The sequence below is a fragment of the Pseudophryne corroboree genome, chromosome 10, assembly GCF_028390025.1.
Source record: "Pseudophryne corroboree isolate aPseCor3 chromosome 10, aPseCor3.hap2, whole genome shotgun sequence".
Taxonomy (NCBI): domain Eukaryota; kingdom Metazoa; phylum Chordata; class Amphibia; order Anura; family Myobatrachidae; genus Pseudophryne; species Pseudophryne corroboree.
Genome location: NC_086453.1, coordinates 221,258,455 through 221,275,204, shown reverse-complemented (window position 1 = coordinate 221,275,204; position 16,750 = coordinate 221,258,455). Strand labels below are relative to the sequence as shown.

The following is a 16,750-nucleotide window of genomic DNA, read 5'->3' as shown; positions in this document are numbered from 1 at the left end:
GGCACATGACCGCACCTCCGGTCGGCCCAGCATCCTGTTGCTAGGTGACGGACCGCGCGAAGGAACCCACTCCGGTCACATGACCGGACACTCGTCATGACATGGTGTAACATTCATATTCTCCGTCGCCAGGTTAATTTAAATATCACATGGCCGCCCGGACCTATGGTAACACGGTCATTTCATACACAAAGTTAAAACAAGTATATTATGCAGTCATTTCATACACAAAGTTAAAACAAGTATATTATAATCCACAGTAAAACGGACTTTGCAAAATAAACATAACATCAATCTATAAATATAGTAGATGTCCAATATCATATAAGTATATTCAAAAACATTTATATTATATAGTGTGTTATAATTGCAGGGATTTGTGCCATCTTGTGGAGAAAGATGAATATTACACCCTCCACCTAATTTTTAATCAACATTTCCTAGACTTATTTTTTCTGAAGCTCATTTGTTCTATCATACTTATTTTTAGTAGTCAAAATTTGTTCATAATATATACAAAAAAAGAGAATATCCATAATTTTAATAAAAAGAAGAATGTTAATATACTTCTTACATGACTTAATCTCTGTTAGAAAAAGATTATATTTAAAAAAACATATATAGCACTATACACAAATATGGATATATAATGAACACAAGTAGGTATACCAATGGTGAAGCAAAATTAGAGGACTGCATTCAACTCTAGTGCCTCATTAAGGCCACTGGGAAAGAGTGTGTTTAGCTGAAAGGTCCAGAAAATTTCCTGTCTGCAGAGTCTAGTAAACCTATCACCCCCCCTAGTTGTTTTTGGGATATGTTCTAAACCTGTGATTCTTAGGGTAGATGGATCCTTATTATGAAAAAGGGCGAAGTGTCTAGATACACTATGTTTTGTTATACCATTTATGATGTTTCTTCTGTGTTCCATGAATCTTGTTTTTAGCATCCTGGTTGTTCTGCCTACGTATTTTAACTGGCAGTCACAATGCAAGAGATACACAACCCATTTAGTATTACAGTTGATAAAACTTTTTATCGAAATACTTTTCCCTTCTATGGGTAAGTGAATAATATTAGTTCTATCACAAGTATGGACGCATGTGGTACATCACACAGGACCGGATCACACCGCAGCATATGGTAGTTACGTTTGACTGCTGTGATCCGGTCCTGTGTGACATTTTGCCTTTGAAACCTGATTTTGTATTTAAGAAAAATAAATCTTTAAAAACCATATTGGCACCGAGCCAACTAAGATCCAAGGGAGATACACATGATAAGGGTTCGATTTGGTTAAAAAATAAGATAAAAGGTTTCTTTAAGTGTGGAGCAACAAGATGTACCACATGCGTCCATACTTGTGATAGAACTAATATTATTCACTTACCCATAGAAGGGAAAAGTATTTCGATAAAAAGTTTTATCAACTGTAATACTAAATGGGTTGTGTATCTCTTGCATTGTGACTGCCAGTTAAAATACGTAGGCAGAACAACCAGGATGCTAAAAACAAGATTCATGGAACACAGAAGAAACATCATAAATGGTATAACAAAACATAGTGTATCTAGACACTTCGCCCTTTTTCATAATAAGGATCCATCTACCCTAAGAATCACAGGTTTAGAACATATCCCAAAAACAACTAGGGGGGGTGATAGGTTTACTAGACTCTGCAGACAGGAAATTTTCTGGACCTTTCAGCTAAACACACTCTTTCCCAGTGGCCTTAATGAGGCACTAGAGTTGAATGCAGTCCTCTAATTTCGCTTCACCATTGGTATACCTACTTGTGTTCATTATATATCCATATTTGTGTATAGTGCTATATATGTTTTTTTAAATATAATCTTTTTCTAACAGAGATTAAGTCATGTAAGAAGTATATTGACATTCTTCTTTTTATTAAAATTATGGATATTCTCTTTTTTTGTATATATTATGAACAAATTTTGACTACTAAAAATAAGTATGATAGAACAAATGAGCTTCAGAAAAAATAAGTCTAGGAAATGTTGATTAAAAATTAGGTGGAGGGTGTAATATTCATCTTTCTCCACAAGATGGCACAAATCCCTGCAATTATAACACACAATATAATATAAATGTTTTTGAATATACTTATATGATATTGGACATCTACTATATTTATAGATTGATGTTATGTTTATTTTGCAAAGTCCGTTTTACTGTGGATTATAATATACTTGTTTTAACTTTGTGTATGAAATGACCGTGTTACCATAGGTCCGGGCGGCCATGTGATATTTAAATTAACCTGGCGACGGAGAATATGAATGTTACACCATGTCATGACGAGTGTCCGGTCATGTGACCGGAGTGGGTTCCTTCGCGCGGTCCGTCACCTAGCAACAGGATGCTGGGCCGACCGGAGGTGCGGTCATGTGCCGGTCACGTGACCGGGCATCAACCAATAGGAACGAATTTGCGTTCCATATATAGGAAGTGAGAGCGATTTAGCGCTCCAAACATAGGAAATCAGCTGGTGATCACGTGATCGGAAACCGGAGTACAACTACACTAATATTGTTGTTTACATAAAAAACGGACTTTGCATTTAGCAAAATAAGATGCCTTATTATTTTTTTAGTCTCCAAGTCTGTCACTTTATTAGGAAACTGGATAGAATTTTAATTTATACATTGCTTATAATGTTGTAATTTTACACACCTGTTACACATGGGCTATTAGCACTGCTATATAAAGGGCATACAGTCACTGCAATTTTATCACCTTGAGAAAGCTGTGCTAAACAGCGAAACGCGTCGGTGGATTGGCTGGACTCTCATTCCTTATACCCCCATAAACGCCTAGAAGTCGGATATAGGAACTCTGCCATCAGCGAATTGAATTCCTGCAAAAATTGGGACCTGAGCGACCAAATGGACCAAGCAGCATCTTGAACCAAGCTAACCAGGTCATCTCTAACTGCAGTTGGTAATACCATCATTCGCTTACAATTGTTCCTGGACTGTGGCATTAATTTTGGGGACTAATTGGCTCATTTGAGTACCGGCCAACAGTATTCTATCCATACTAAATATATGGGACTTTTTAAACTTTATGCAGTGCTATACTATGCCCTAAATTTCAACCATATACACGGCTGTTTTTATTATCTGTTGCAAACAGTATACATGAATTTTTAATTCTTTATTAAATTGTTAGTCTACTTTATCCAGTTTCCCAGCGCTTCTTCTTGTTTACTGGTATTTTGTTGTGGGGGTCTCACTAACCCCGTTTAATTAGCTGCTACAGGAAAAGCAACTCACTACGAGCGCCAAAGGTAATTACTTAGTAATTCCAATTTTTTGCACATACCTGCAAAACATGCACTGTGTGGGGTGAGGACCGAGTTTACAGACCTATGGCTTAGTGGCAGTAGGTGCATGCAGTGTTACCTGGCCCTGTACAATGTGCTAAAATGCAGCAGAGGAAGCAGACAAACTCTATAGACTTAGAGAAGGAATCCAACCAAGGAGGGATGAATGTGGCTGCAATGGTCTGATAAATGGGCTGTAATAGCTGTTGGAAACCCAATGGGGGAGCCACAGTAGACTGTAATGGTTGTGGTAGACCAGGGGTGTGCAATTATTTCAGCTGGGGGGCCGCTTAACACTTCCAGCAAATATTCGAGGGCCACACACAAAATACTCAAAAAGAGATCCCTTTTTACACATTACGGCAGACAGCGTCCCCTTTTTACACATTATGGCAGACAGCGCCCCCGTTTTTACACATTACGGCAGGCAGCGTCCCGTTTTTACACATTACGGCAGACAGCGCCCCCGTTTTTACACATTACGGCAGACAGCGTCCCCTTTTTACACATTACGGCAGACAGCGCCACCGTATTTATACATTACGGCAGACAGCGCCCCCGTTTTATACATTACGGCAGACAGCGCCCCCGTTTTTACACATTACGGCAGACAGCACCCCCGTTTTTACACATTACGGCAGACAGCGTCCCGTTTTTACACATTACGGCAGACAGTGCCCCCGTTTTTACACATTACGGCAGACAGCACCCCCGTTTTTACACATTACAGCAGACAGCGTCCCGTTTTTACACATTACGGCAGACAGCGCCCCCGTTTTTACACATTACGGCAGACAGCATCCCCTTTTTACACATTACGGCAGACAGCGCCCCCTTTTTACACGTTACGGCAGACAGTCCCTACCCCCTGTCCCCCCCTCCCCTAAACCCATATTGCAGTTTTTAACTCCCCTCCCTCCCCACCCCTAAACCTACATGGCAGCTTAAGCAGCGATCCAGGGGCTGGCTGGACAGGGGGTTTACCTGTTTGTCACAGTGGCAGACGATCCCCGCTGTCCGATGATCTGCGCTGCTGCCGGCCGGAGTCACTGCTGATGTGGCCTCTCCTGCTCCCGCTCGCTGCCCGCCGCTTCCTCTCCTCACTGGCCGCCGCTTCTCGGCCGCCGCTCCTGCTCACTGCAGTGCCCGCCCCCGTGCCTCCCAGCGCATGATAACAGAGGAAATCCCGGTCAGCTGACCCTGTGACGTGACCGAGATTTCCTCAGCGGCGCCGCGTCTGAGAGCAGTGCAATGACAAGTGGCATGTCGGGCCGCTTGTCATTGCACTCTGGTGGGGCACAGCGGGCCAGGCAGGATCGGTCCGCGGGCCGCATCCGGCCCGCGGGCTGCCTGTTGCCCACCCCTATGGTAGACCCATACAGGGAGCCACAGGAAGCTGTAACGGTTGTGGTAGACCCATAGAGGGAGCCACAGGTGGGATAGCAATATGGTCAGCAATTTTTGTCAGTAAAATAGAAAAATATGCCCATGGAGGCTCTTGTACTGTAACTGGGGGGGGGGGGGGGGGTTTGTTGTGCTTTGAGGCACAAGACAAGCTGTGCACTGGCCCTCCAGTGATAAATCCTGAGGTAAAACCTCCATGTTACAGGTATCACATGCTAACAAAGTTGGTGCCCCAGTTTGCTTAACCTTGCTTTTGTTAGACATAACTGCTAGGAGTGTACACACACAATATAATAATGTGCAGCGTGCAACTGGAACAGTACGTATGTGACAATGAGCCCTCACAAATACAATGTATTGTAAGGTGTTGGCAGAGTAAACCCTATATACACCAGTATTCAAGGGTCACTTGTGAGAAAAAAAGTACAGGGAAAGCAATATAATGTACAGTGAGGAAGAGTGAGAAGTACAAGCAAGACACCCCGGGCAGCCGCCCAGGAAGAACCCACCGACCTAGTAGAGTGGGCCTGTACAGATTTTGGACATGGCAAACCTGCCATGGAATAAACATGCTGGATAGTAAGCCTGATCCAGCGTGCAAGAGACTGCTTTGAAGCAGGGCATCCAATTTTATTGGGATCATAAAGAACAAACAGCAAGTACATTTTTCTGTGATGAGCTGTTCTCTTTACATACACCTTCAAAGCCCTCACAACATCCAAAGACTTGAAGTAGCAGAAGTGTCGGTGACAACCGGAACCACAATAGGTTGGTTGATGTGAAACGCAGAAACAACTTTAGGAAGAAATTGCTGACGAGTTCCGAGTTCAGCTCTATCCTCATGGAAAATGAAATAGGGGCTTTTGTGAGACAAAGCCCCCAATTCCGACACACGTCTTGCTGAAGTCAAGACCAACAGTGTGACGGTCTTCCACATAAGATATTTTACGTCCACTTCCTGTAATGGTTCAAACCAGTCCGATTGGAGGAACTGCAGCACCACGTTGAGATCCCAAGGTGCCGTGGGAGGCACAAAGGGAGGTTGGTTGTGCAGAACACCTTTCAAGAACGCCTGGACCTCAGAGAGAGAAGCCAATTGTTTTTGAAAGAAAATGGACAAGGCCAAAATCTGGACTTTTATGGAGCCCAGACGTAGGTCCACATTCACACCTGCCTGCAGAAAAAGCAGGAAACGTCCCAGATGAAAGTCCACTGCAGAACAATTTCTGCTCTCAAACCAAGAGACGTATTTCTTCCAAATACGATGGTAATGCTTAGATGTTACCCCCTTCTCGGCTTGGATTATAGTCGGGATTGAGCTTCTTGTTAAGTCGAGAGGCCATGATGTCGATCTGTGAATATTCCCATTGACTTGTCAAACACCTGAACACCTCCGGGTGATGAGTTCTAGAATGTTGATTGGAAGGACGACTTCCTGACTTGACCATCCACCTTGAAACTGCACCCCCTGAGTGACTGCTCCTCAACCTCTGAGGCTTGCGTCAGTGGTTAACAGAATCCAGTTCTGAATTCCGAACCTCCGACCCGCGATGAGGTGAGAAGTCTGTAGCCACCATAGAAGGGAGATCCTGGACTTTGGCAACAGACGGATCCTCTGGTGCATGTGAAGATGCAATCCGGACCATTTGTCCAACAGATCCGGCTGGAAGGGTCTTGCGTGAAACCTTCCGTATTGAAGAGCCTCGTAAGAGGCCACCATGTTCCCCAGAAGGCGAATGCATAGATGCACCGACACCCGGGTTGGCTTCAGGAAGTCCCGAATCGACTGGATCACCAATGCCTTTTCCAACGGAACACTTTCTGTGAATCCGTGTCCAGTATTATTCCCAGGAATGGGAGCCTCTTTGTTGGCTCTAGGTGAGATTTCGGAAGGTTCAGAATCCACCCGTGATCCTGGAAGAGTTTGGTTGAGTGATCAATGCTGTCCAGCAACTTCTCCCTGGACGGCGCCTTTATCAGAAGATCGTCCAGGTACAGAATCAGTCTTACCGAACCGTCTGGTTTTGGCACAATGAACAAGTTGGAATAGTACCCTTTGTTGAGCAGATGAGGTGGAACTGGAACAATGACCAAAGTCTCTACCAGTTTTCAGATGGTATACTGTAAAGGTATACTTGCCTTCTGTGAAACTGGGAAGCCGGATTTGAAGATCTGTGAGGAGGGAGCTTTTAGAACTCCAGTTTGTAGCCCTGGGAAATAAGATCTATTACCCAGGGATCTTGTCAATAACTTGACCAGATCTGACTGAAGAATTGTAGTCAGGCTCCCACTTGACAGCCTTCCAGGCATTGCGATCCACCGTCATGCTGAAGTCTTTGAGGAGTCAGAACCTGGGCTCTGGTCCTGAGCACCTGTAGTTGCTGGCTTGCATGGTTTACCTCCTGCGCCGCTGGAGGACGTAGCAGCACCTTTGGATTTGCCCTTGAACTTGGCCGTCCGAAAGGACTGTAACTTAGAAGCTGAACAAGTCTTCTTGGTTGGGGGGCCCGCGGAAGGAAGATAGGTAGACTTACTTGCAGTAGCTGTGGAGATCCATTTGTCTAGTTCACAGGTTCTCAACTCGGTCCTCAGGACCCACACAGTGCATGTTTTGTAGGTCTCCTCACAGAATCACAAGTGAAATAATTAGCTCCACCTGTGGACCTTTTAAAACATGTCAGTGAGTAATTAATACCCCTGTGCACCTGCTGGGTTACCTGCAAAATATGTACTGTATGGGGTCCTGAGGACCGAGTTTGAGAACCTGTGGTCTAGTTCATCTCCAAACAAGACCTCTCCTGTGAATGGTAGGGCTTCCACGCCTTTCCTGGAGTCTGCATCAGAAGTCCACTGGCATAGCCACAAACCCATGTGTGCTGACACTGCCATAGCAGTGGTGCGTGCGTTAAGCAAGCCTATCTCTTTTATGGTTTCCACCATAAAGCTTGCAGAGTCCTGTATATGCTGCAGGAGTAAAACAACATCCCCCTAGACAAAGAATCTAACCCCTCAATTAGGTTACCTGACCATTTTGCAATGGCTTTTGTGATCCACGCACATGCAATAGTGGGTCTTTGGGTCACCCAGGCAGCTGTGTACAATGATTTGAGTGTAGTCTCAATTTTACAATCAGCCATGTCTTTAAGGGAGGCTGCACCAGGAACAGGCAATACAATTTTTCGTGACAGCCTAGAGACTGATGGACCACTATCAGTAGATTTTTCCATTTGTTCCTATCTTCCAGAGGAAATGGAAAAGAGGAGAGCAACCTTTTGGGGATCTGAAATTTCTTATCAGGATTAACCCACGGTTCTTCAAACAGGATATTCAATTCCTTTGACACAGGAAAAGTGACTGAGGACTTCTTTTTTTTACAGTAAAATAAGATTCCTCACACTCTTCTGACACCTTATCAGGAATATGCAGAACATCTCTGATAGCTTCTATAAGAGCCTCTATTCCCTGTGACAGAGCCGCATCCTCTCCCCCCCCCCCCTCCAAGTCTACCTCACCCTCCTCCAAGTCTGACCATTCAGCGTCAGAGTAAGACTGCAGGATATGCGCCAGAGATCGCTTTTGCGGACAAATGGGAGGGGATTGAGATGCTGTTTTGGGGACTGAGTCTCTGCTCATAATCTCATCCACAGACTGTTTTAATTATTGCATCTCTTTCTCTTTGCGGGACAATTTTGTAGAAAAAGCGGAGATCATTCCTTTTAGAGAATTAACACACCCCGCTATTCTGTGAACCCTGAGTACCCAGTAGTGAGCCCCCTGGTAAAGAGGAACACTCTGCTGTACAAGAAACACACTCTTTGCCTGACATAATGTAAATGTGACAGCACACACACACACACACGCGAAAAAGTTAAGCACAATTAACCCACAAAGAGCCCTTCAGGGAGACAGAGTTGTTTGGAACCAGCCCCCACCGCACCCTTAACGCTAATGCCAAGCTTAGCCGGGTCGCAGACTAAATACCCTGATAGGGGACTTAGTACATTAGTAATCGCTCCCCCCCTGCTATGACCCCCTGGTACCACTGAGGTAATTTGGAGTCACGCTGCAGGACCTGCGTGTCCCTGTCAGTCAGTGTCTGTGTCTACTGCAGAGGGAAAATGGTGCTGGTGAGCTGCTGGATCCTCTTAGTGAAACCTCGCCCCTTCAATGGCGCATAGTCTTTCCGCTTTTTTTTATATTGGCTGAGGAGTTTGGTGCTTAAAATGAACAGAAACCGTTTTAAGGCTGTGTTGCCAGTATGGGTACAGTGTACTGAGACGCGGTTGTGTACTGTTTCTGGAGATGCATTCCGCTCCGTTTAGAAGCCGTGCATCTCCGTACCCTTGTGCCGCCATAATGGCCGGCTCCCCGCTAACCAGGATGCCGGCTCAGTACTCACCACTCTTCATTCTTCTGGCTCTGTTAGGGGTGGTAGCGTGCTGCGGAAATGTACGCTCACCACGGTGGAGCTTGCGAATAGTTCCCCCAGGATCTCAGTTTCCTGTAATCGGGGAATGGGACCATAAACTCCCCCCCCCCCCTGAAAATAACAAAATAACAAACCTATATAATAAATGCACAAAACACATTTTCTAAACTAGTCGGGTAGGAGGGGCATAGAGGGAGGAGCCAGTACACACTATCAAATTCTTTAAGTGCCCATTGCTCCTAGTGGACCCGTCTGTACCCCATGGTACTAAATGGACCCCAGTATCCTCTAGGATGTAGGAGAAATACCCAATTCATTTTTTAATAGAAACTTCATCAATACACAGATACAGTAAAATAAAAAGTTAATTTTATACAAATAAATTCAATAAAAAACACCTATAATGAAATGTGTCCCCTGCCGCTGAATAGAAAGCAGAGGATTGACTCCTGGGGATGAAAAGGTTAATAACAAGTCACGCTTCAACAGATAGCCTTGATTTGAAGCTAAATAGCAGGGTAATTGTTACAGAGCATTTCCCCATATCCATTTTAGAGATATGGAATTATAAAATAATATAGTTAATTAGGGTGACTTAATTAATGTAATTAAGTTAGGGTGACCATATTATCCCTTTAACCTGGGACGCTCATGGATTACACAGGTTCTGTGGCTGATTAAAACCAGCTGAAATGTAGGCTTGAAGTCAGCCAGCCACAGAACCTGTGTTACCCATGAGCGTCCCAGGTAAAAGGGATAATCTGGTCACCCTAAATTAATTACATATAGAATTAAGTTTTGGCTTAAGTAATCAGTGAGGAACTGGTTAAATAGTTTTCACACACAGACTGGTCTAATTAGCATTTGAACAAACATGGGGGGGTCATTCCGAGTTGATCGCTAGCTGCCGTTGTTTGCAGCGCAGCGATCAGTTGAAAAAAATGGCTAAGCTGCGCATGCACTGCAATGCGCACGCGCAACGTACGGGTACAAAGTCCTTTGTGGTTTTGCACAGGTTCTAGCGAAGCTTTCAGTCGCATGGCCGAACGCAGGAAGATTGACATGAAGTGGGCGTTTTCAGGGAGTGCTTAGAAAAATGCAGGCGTGTCGGGGAAAACGCAGGCGTGGCTGGGCGAACGCTGGGCGGGTGTGTGACGTCAAAAGCCGTCCCTCCGTCGTTAGAATCAACACACACGAAGAGTAACTACAGGGCTGGTTTTGTTTTGCACAAATTGATTTTGCAGGCGCTCTGCTGCACAAGCATTTTAACTTCTGCAAAGTGAAAATACACTCCCCGGTGGGCGGCGACAATGCGTTTGCACGGCTGCTAAAAGTAGCTAGTGAGCGATCAACTCAGAATCACCCCCATGGCCTGCTCACTGATACCTGTACTAGACAATGGCTTCCACACACAGGTTCAGTATACCTGAGCGACAACACACTATCTGGCTCCCACACACTGCAGTAGACACAGCTACAGAGACTCTGCAAGAATGGACCTCTCTTCACCAGGACTGATCTCCTTACTAAGGCTCAGTGGCGTGCGGTGAGGTCAGTGGCTGGTGAGGCAATGAATCCCGCCGATGACCCCTACCGCAGCCAAGCTGATGCCTTCTACCGCCCCCAAGCCAATGCCTGCTACTGCCATCGCCCCTGATGCCTGCTACTGCTAAATGCTGGCACCACCGCTAATGGCCTATACAATTGCCGCCATCAATTGCCCTTGACGCCATTTCACATCTTAGTCCGATGCCACCAACGCCAGCAGCATGGCTGCTCACCAAACAGGCGGCTAATATGTTGTACATTTTTATAAAATAAAAAACAAATATTAGTGTTTGGGACTGGGGAGGGAGTGGAAGGAGCACATTAATGCAATTTTGTCCATTGCTGCAGTAATCCCGCGGGGTTGTGTCTATGTTACCTTCGTGCTCAGGACCTGGAAGTGACAAAACGAGAGGGCAGGAGAGAACTTCCGCCCTTACAGCACTTAAATGTTTTCTTCGTTCTCCGTTCGTTTGGGGTAATTATTTTTTTCTATGCAGCATTGAACCCTCCCGGGCTCGCTTCGCTCGCCGCGCTTCGTGCTCGGTGTCTCGCTTCGCTCGCCACCGTTTACTATTCCAAATAGATTGTGACATGGACCCAGGGGGTTATGGGAAAGGTCCTCTCCACGAAGGTAAACTAGACGCTACCAATCCACCGTGGGCAAACGTAAGAGTTGCGAGGGGGGTTTCCGTGTGTGTTACACACACACATATAAATTCTCCTCCCACCATTTAACCCTAACACACACACCCCGTGCCCAGCCTACGTCTAACCTACCCCACCCCTGTAGCCTAACCCAAACCCTCCGCTGGTATACTGACTGTTGGGATCCCGACTGCAGGGATCTTGACCGCATCCCAGTATAGATCTATTCCTAATTTGGACTGCAGAATGCCGCGTTCCCTACCACGCTTTGACTGCGGACTGTCTCCACACCGCACACACACTTTCACTGCAGAATACACACACACACTCGGACTGTAGACTGTCGCAGTCCCACATACATACACATTACACACACACTCAGACTGCCCTCACACACACACACACCTGGACTGTAGATCACACACACACACACACACACACACACACACACACACACACACACACACACACACACATTCTGTGACTGCAGGCTGCCCCCCTCCCCCATACACAGTAGGACAGTGCTGGTCACACACACACACACACACACACCTGGACTGTAGATCACACACACACACACACACACACACACACACACACACACACACACACACATTCTGTGACTGCAGGCTGCCCCCCTCCCCCATACACACTAGGACAGTGCTGGTCACACACACACACACACACACACACACACACACACACACACACACACCTGGACTGTAGATCACACACACATAACATACTGTGACTGCAGGCTGCCCCCCTCCCCCATACACACTAGGACAGTGCTGGTGTCACACACACACACACACACACACACACACACACACACTCTGTGACTGCAGGCTGCCCCCAACCACCATACACACACTAGGACAGTGCTGGTCACACACACACACACACACACACACACACACACACACACACACACACACACTCTGTGACTGCAGGCTGCCCCCATCCCCCATACACACTAGGACAGTGCTGGTCACACACACAAGCGCACACTGTGACTGCAGGCTGCTCCCCTCCCCCATACACACTAGGACTGTGCTGATCACACACACACACACACACACACACACACACACACACACACACACACTGTGACTGCAAGCTGTCCCACTCCCCCATACACACTAGGAAAGTGCTAGTCATACACACTGTGACTGCAGTCTGCCCCCCTCCCCCCACTCGTACTGCAGCTTAAACAATGTGTCTGCAGACTGTCTCCCCCCCATTCCCAACACACAAACTCTGCCTACCCCACTCCCATGCTATAAGAGGAAGCTGGTACCCAGGGCCGGTGCAAGGTTTATAGGCGCCCTAGGCAAAGCTATACAATACCGCCCCTGCCTTCCCCGATACCCTCCCCGCAGCTACTTACATACACACTTGACTTTTCAAATTATTATTAGATTTATTTTTAGATTAACAACATAAATTATATCAACAATAAATAACATTGTAACAGTAGTAACATTGGCACTTTTTACAGGGCATGTACTGGAAGAAGTGCAACAATAAATAACACTGTAACAGTAATAACATTAACATTTTATACAGGAAATGTACTGGAAGAAGTGCAACAATAAATAACACTATAGTAGTAACAGTAATAACATTAACACTTTGTACAGGAAATGTACTGGAAACAGTGTAACAATAAATAATACTAACAGTAATAACATTAACATTTTGTACAGGAAATGTACTAGAAGAAGTGCAACAATAAATAACACTATAGTAGTAACAGTAATAACATTAACATTTTATACAGGAAATGTACTGGAAGAAGTGCAACAATAAATAACACTGTAACAGTAATAACATTAACATTTTATACAGGAAATGTACTGGAAGAAGTGCAACAATAAATAACACTATAGTAGTAACAGTAATAACATTAACACTTTGTACAGGAAATGTACTGGAAACAGTGTAACAATAAATAATACTAACAGTAATAACATTAACATTTTGTACAGGAACTGTAGTGGAAGAAATGCAAAAAAAGATTAGATTTTTACTTTCCGCGCTTTTAATTTAGCAAATTTAGAGACAAGCTCTTTCAGATCTACTTTTTGTGCGATCTCATGTTCTATTGACAAGAGAGAGAGACCAACAAGTCTTTCTTGCATCATGGAAGATCGAATATATGTTTTGATCAACTTTAGCTTGGAAAAGCTTCTCTCGCCACTGGCCACAGACACAGGGAGGGTCAAAAGGATGCGAAGAGCAATACATGTGTTGGGGACAACATCTATCAGCTCATTTTTACATAAAAAGTTAAATACATCTTGTGGAGATGTACACTCTGGAACCCGCCTTGCAATACTTTGTAATTCACTGCATAAATCAGAAGCATCAATATCTTTGGAGTCGCCATGTTGTAAAGCTTGCTCTAACTTGCAACAATCTTCCATAATTTGCTGTGATGTTCTATTCTGTAAACTGTGAACATTATAGAGGAAGCCAAACACAGAACTAATTTGATTCATCTGCGTGAATCTTTCTTCAACTGATTGCACAGCTGTATCAAGCACAGCAAAATAAAAGTTCACTTTGAACTTTTCCTTAGGATTCTGAATAGGCGCATCCTCTGCTTCATATATGAACTGCTTCCTCTTTCTACTAATGCGAACAGGATCTACTTCGAACTGTGCTGGTATCCCAAGTGCCTCCGCAAGTTCACCGGCCTCTTCCAGTACTTTCCCAAACCCTTCATCACTCCTGCAGTCTACAAGAAACTTCTTTGTTTCATTCAGTTGTTTAATGGCATTATGTATGTCAAATTCTTTTGTCTGAAGCTGTTTGCTTGTCATATTGACCTCAAACAATATACCATACCAAACCACTAGAGAAATGACAAACTTGAAATTAGAAATGCCTTTTGCAAGACCTTGTGCCTCTATTCTTGAGGTGTTGCCAGATGCTCCAGTGAGGGTATTGTCATTATAGATTTCAGATAGGGCATCATAAATATCACCAAGCTGAAAGCGAAGAGGCTTCAATGCATCAATTCGACTTTCCCATCTTGTTTCACTCAATGGCTTAACCGTAAGACTAGGCACATGGCACATTAGAACATCCCATCGACGTGTGGATGCTGAGAAGTACACATACACATGTTGTACAAGAGCAAAGAAAGATGTGGCCTCCAAACAACACTTTGCAGCATCGTTCACAACTAAATTCAAAGAATGTGCACTGCAAGGAACAAACAATGCTCTTGGGTTAATATCCATAATTCTTCGTTGCACACCATTTTCCTTCCCTTTCATATTGCTTCCGTTATCATAGCCTTGACCACGTAAATTAGCAACAGGCAATGACATCTCTTCTAGCTGGTGAAGGATAATTTCTGTCATACCAGCACCAGTTGTTTCCTTTAGTGGCAGAAATCCTAAGAAATGTTCTTTAATGCGTATAGGTTCGCAATCATCAGTTAATGAAGCTATGTTCACAAAGCGAAGGATCATGGTCATTTGTTCAACGTGGCTTACATCGGGTGTACAATCAATAATTATAGAAAAATACTTTGCAGCTTGAGCAGATTTAAGAATTTCTTCTTTGATAATGTTGGATAAAAGCTGAATTAGTTCATTCTGTATATCTTTTCCAAGGTAGTGTACATAGGTCTCTTTATCTCTTATTTTACGAATGTGTTCATCCATTACGGGGTCGAACAAAGCAAGATATTCAATAAATTTCAGGAAGTTGCCATTTCCAGCTGTGTGCAGTTTTTCATTGGTTCCACGGAAGGCCAGATTTTGTATACCAAGAACTCTCACTAAAGCAATCAATCGTTCAAGGATTTGCTGCCAGTACTTTTCCTTTTGTTTAATAATGCGCATATGTTCTTCATCAATTGTTTTTTTGTTTTTCAATCGTATTTCAAGCTCCTTCCAGTTTTGAAAATTGACTAAATGTGCATTACTTCTCTCATGTTGTGACAAAATTGCAGTGATGTTCTTCCAATCTTTGGATCCTTTATCAGAGAGAGATGATGGCGGGTTTGTGTAATTACCAAACAACTTGCAACAGAAGCAAAATACAGAGTCATTTGATATAGAATATTGTAGCCACTGACGGTGCCTTAGGTCTCCATTAGGAAGTCTTCTTTTGTAATGATTTGTTAGAAATCTTCTCTTATTGGCATCTTTAGGAAACTTAAACAGCTGAACCTGTTCTGGCCCATGTTCCACCAAAATTTGTCGTAAATTATCATCACACTTTATCCAGGTAGCAGGGTCACTATAGCTGAAGCTGGAGCTACTTTCACTTTGTATCACTTCTTGATCCAGCTGGACTTCACATGGTTCCTCTTCAACATCTTCAGTATGGTCCTCTTCAACATCTTCAGTATGTTCCTCTTCAACATCTTCAGTATGTTCCTCTTCAATATCTTCAGTATGTTCCTCATACTCTTTGTCAGCTTGTGAGGCTGTAGACAAAACTGTTGTCTCTGTTTCAGTCTCAGGTTGAATCTTTGAAGTAGAGCTACCTTCATCATCCCGATGTTGTGGCCGAAGATACTTAAGAAATGAACCTTCTTGCTTGCCTTGTTCCTTTTCCTTTTCAGCCCTCCGTTTTCGATACTGTGCACCAGATAATTTCTTTTTTCTGTCTGCCATGGTGGAAACCCAACTGAAAAAAAAACCTTTTTGCTGTAGTGTTTTCATAAAGCTATACATAAATAACTCTAGATCTCTTTGCAAACTAATCAGCTCTTTTGGATTTCAGTGTCATCTGCATATGCATGATACTCAAATCTATCTCTCCTCCCCAGTTTGTCATAATCTGTATTGGTCAGCATCACTGAATGCCTTTCTGCCATATCATCTTGGATGTTGTCTCAGTCACCCTAAAACTTAGGGGCCCATTTATCAAACAATATTTGCAGCTATGTCCCCAAAAACACCAGTTTTTCTGGAGATAGCCCCAAATATTATGTATCTCTGCAATGTATATAGGAGGGACCTCTGATTCATTCCTGCTGCGATCCCTCTATTCCCGCCAGCAGTCGCACCCCCATTCCCGATATTGGTCCCCGCAGCTACTGCCATCTGAAGATGGCGGTAGCCCATTGTAGCCTATGGGCTACACATTGCATTTCTAGCTGGCAGAGGTCTGTCTGAGCTGACCACACATGCGCAAAGCCCCCAGCAGCCATCACAGCACATCTCAGGGACGGGTTCCTTTCAGAGTCCCTGTCCCTGTCCCTGCCTGTACTGGATCATACATCCAGACGATATGTATGATCGCATATTGCAATGCGATTCCAGGTGGTAAGATCCCTTCCAGATCGCTTTCAATATGCGATTTATGATAAATGGTCCCCAAATGCAGCCTACAATGAACCAGGTGTTAGG

The 16,750-nt window shown here is 44.2% G+C and overlaps 1 protein-coding gene across 1 annotated transcript; it reads right to left on the bottom strand.

The window, feature by feature from the left end:
* Nucleotides 1-13,368: 13,368 nt before the first annotated feature.
* On the bottom strand, nucleotides 13,369-16,058 carry LOC134965439 (zinc finger MYM-type protein 1-like). The gene has a single exon (XM_063941881.1). It carries the CDS (start codon nucleotides 16,010-16,012, stop codon nucleotides 13,394-13,396), a length of 2,619 nt encoding a protein of 872 aa, XP_063797951.1. The 5' UTR covers nucleotides 16,013-16,058; the 3' UTR covers nucleotides 13,369-13,393.
* Between the last annotated feature and the right edge of the window lie 692 nt (nucleotides 16,059-16,750).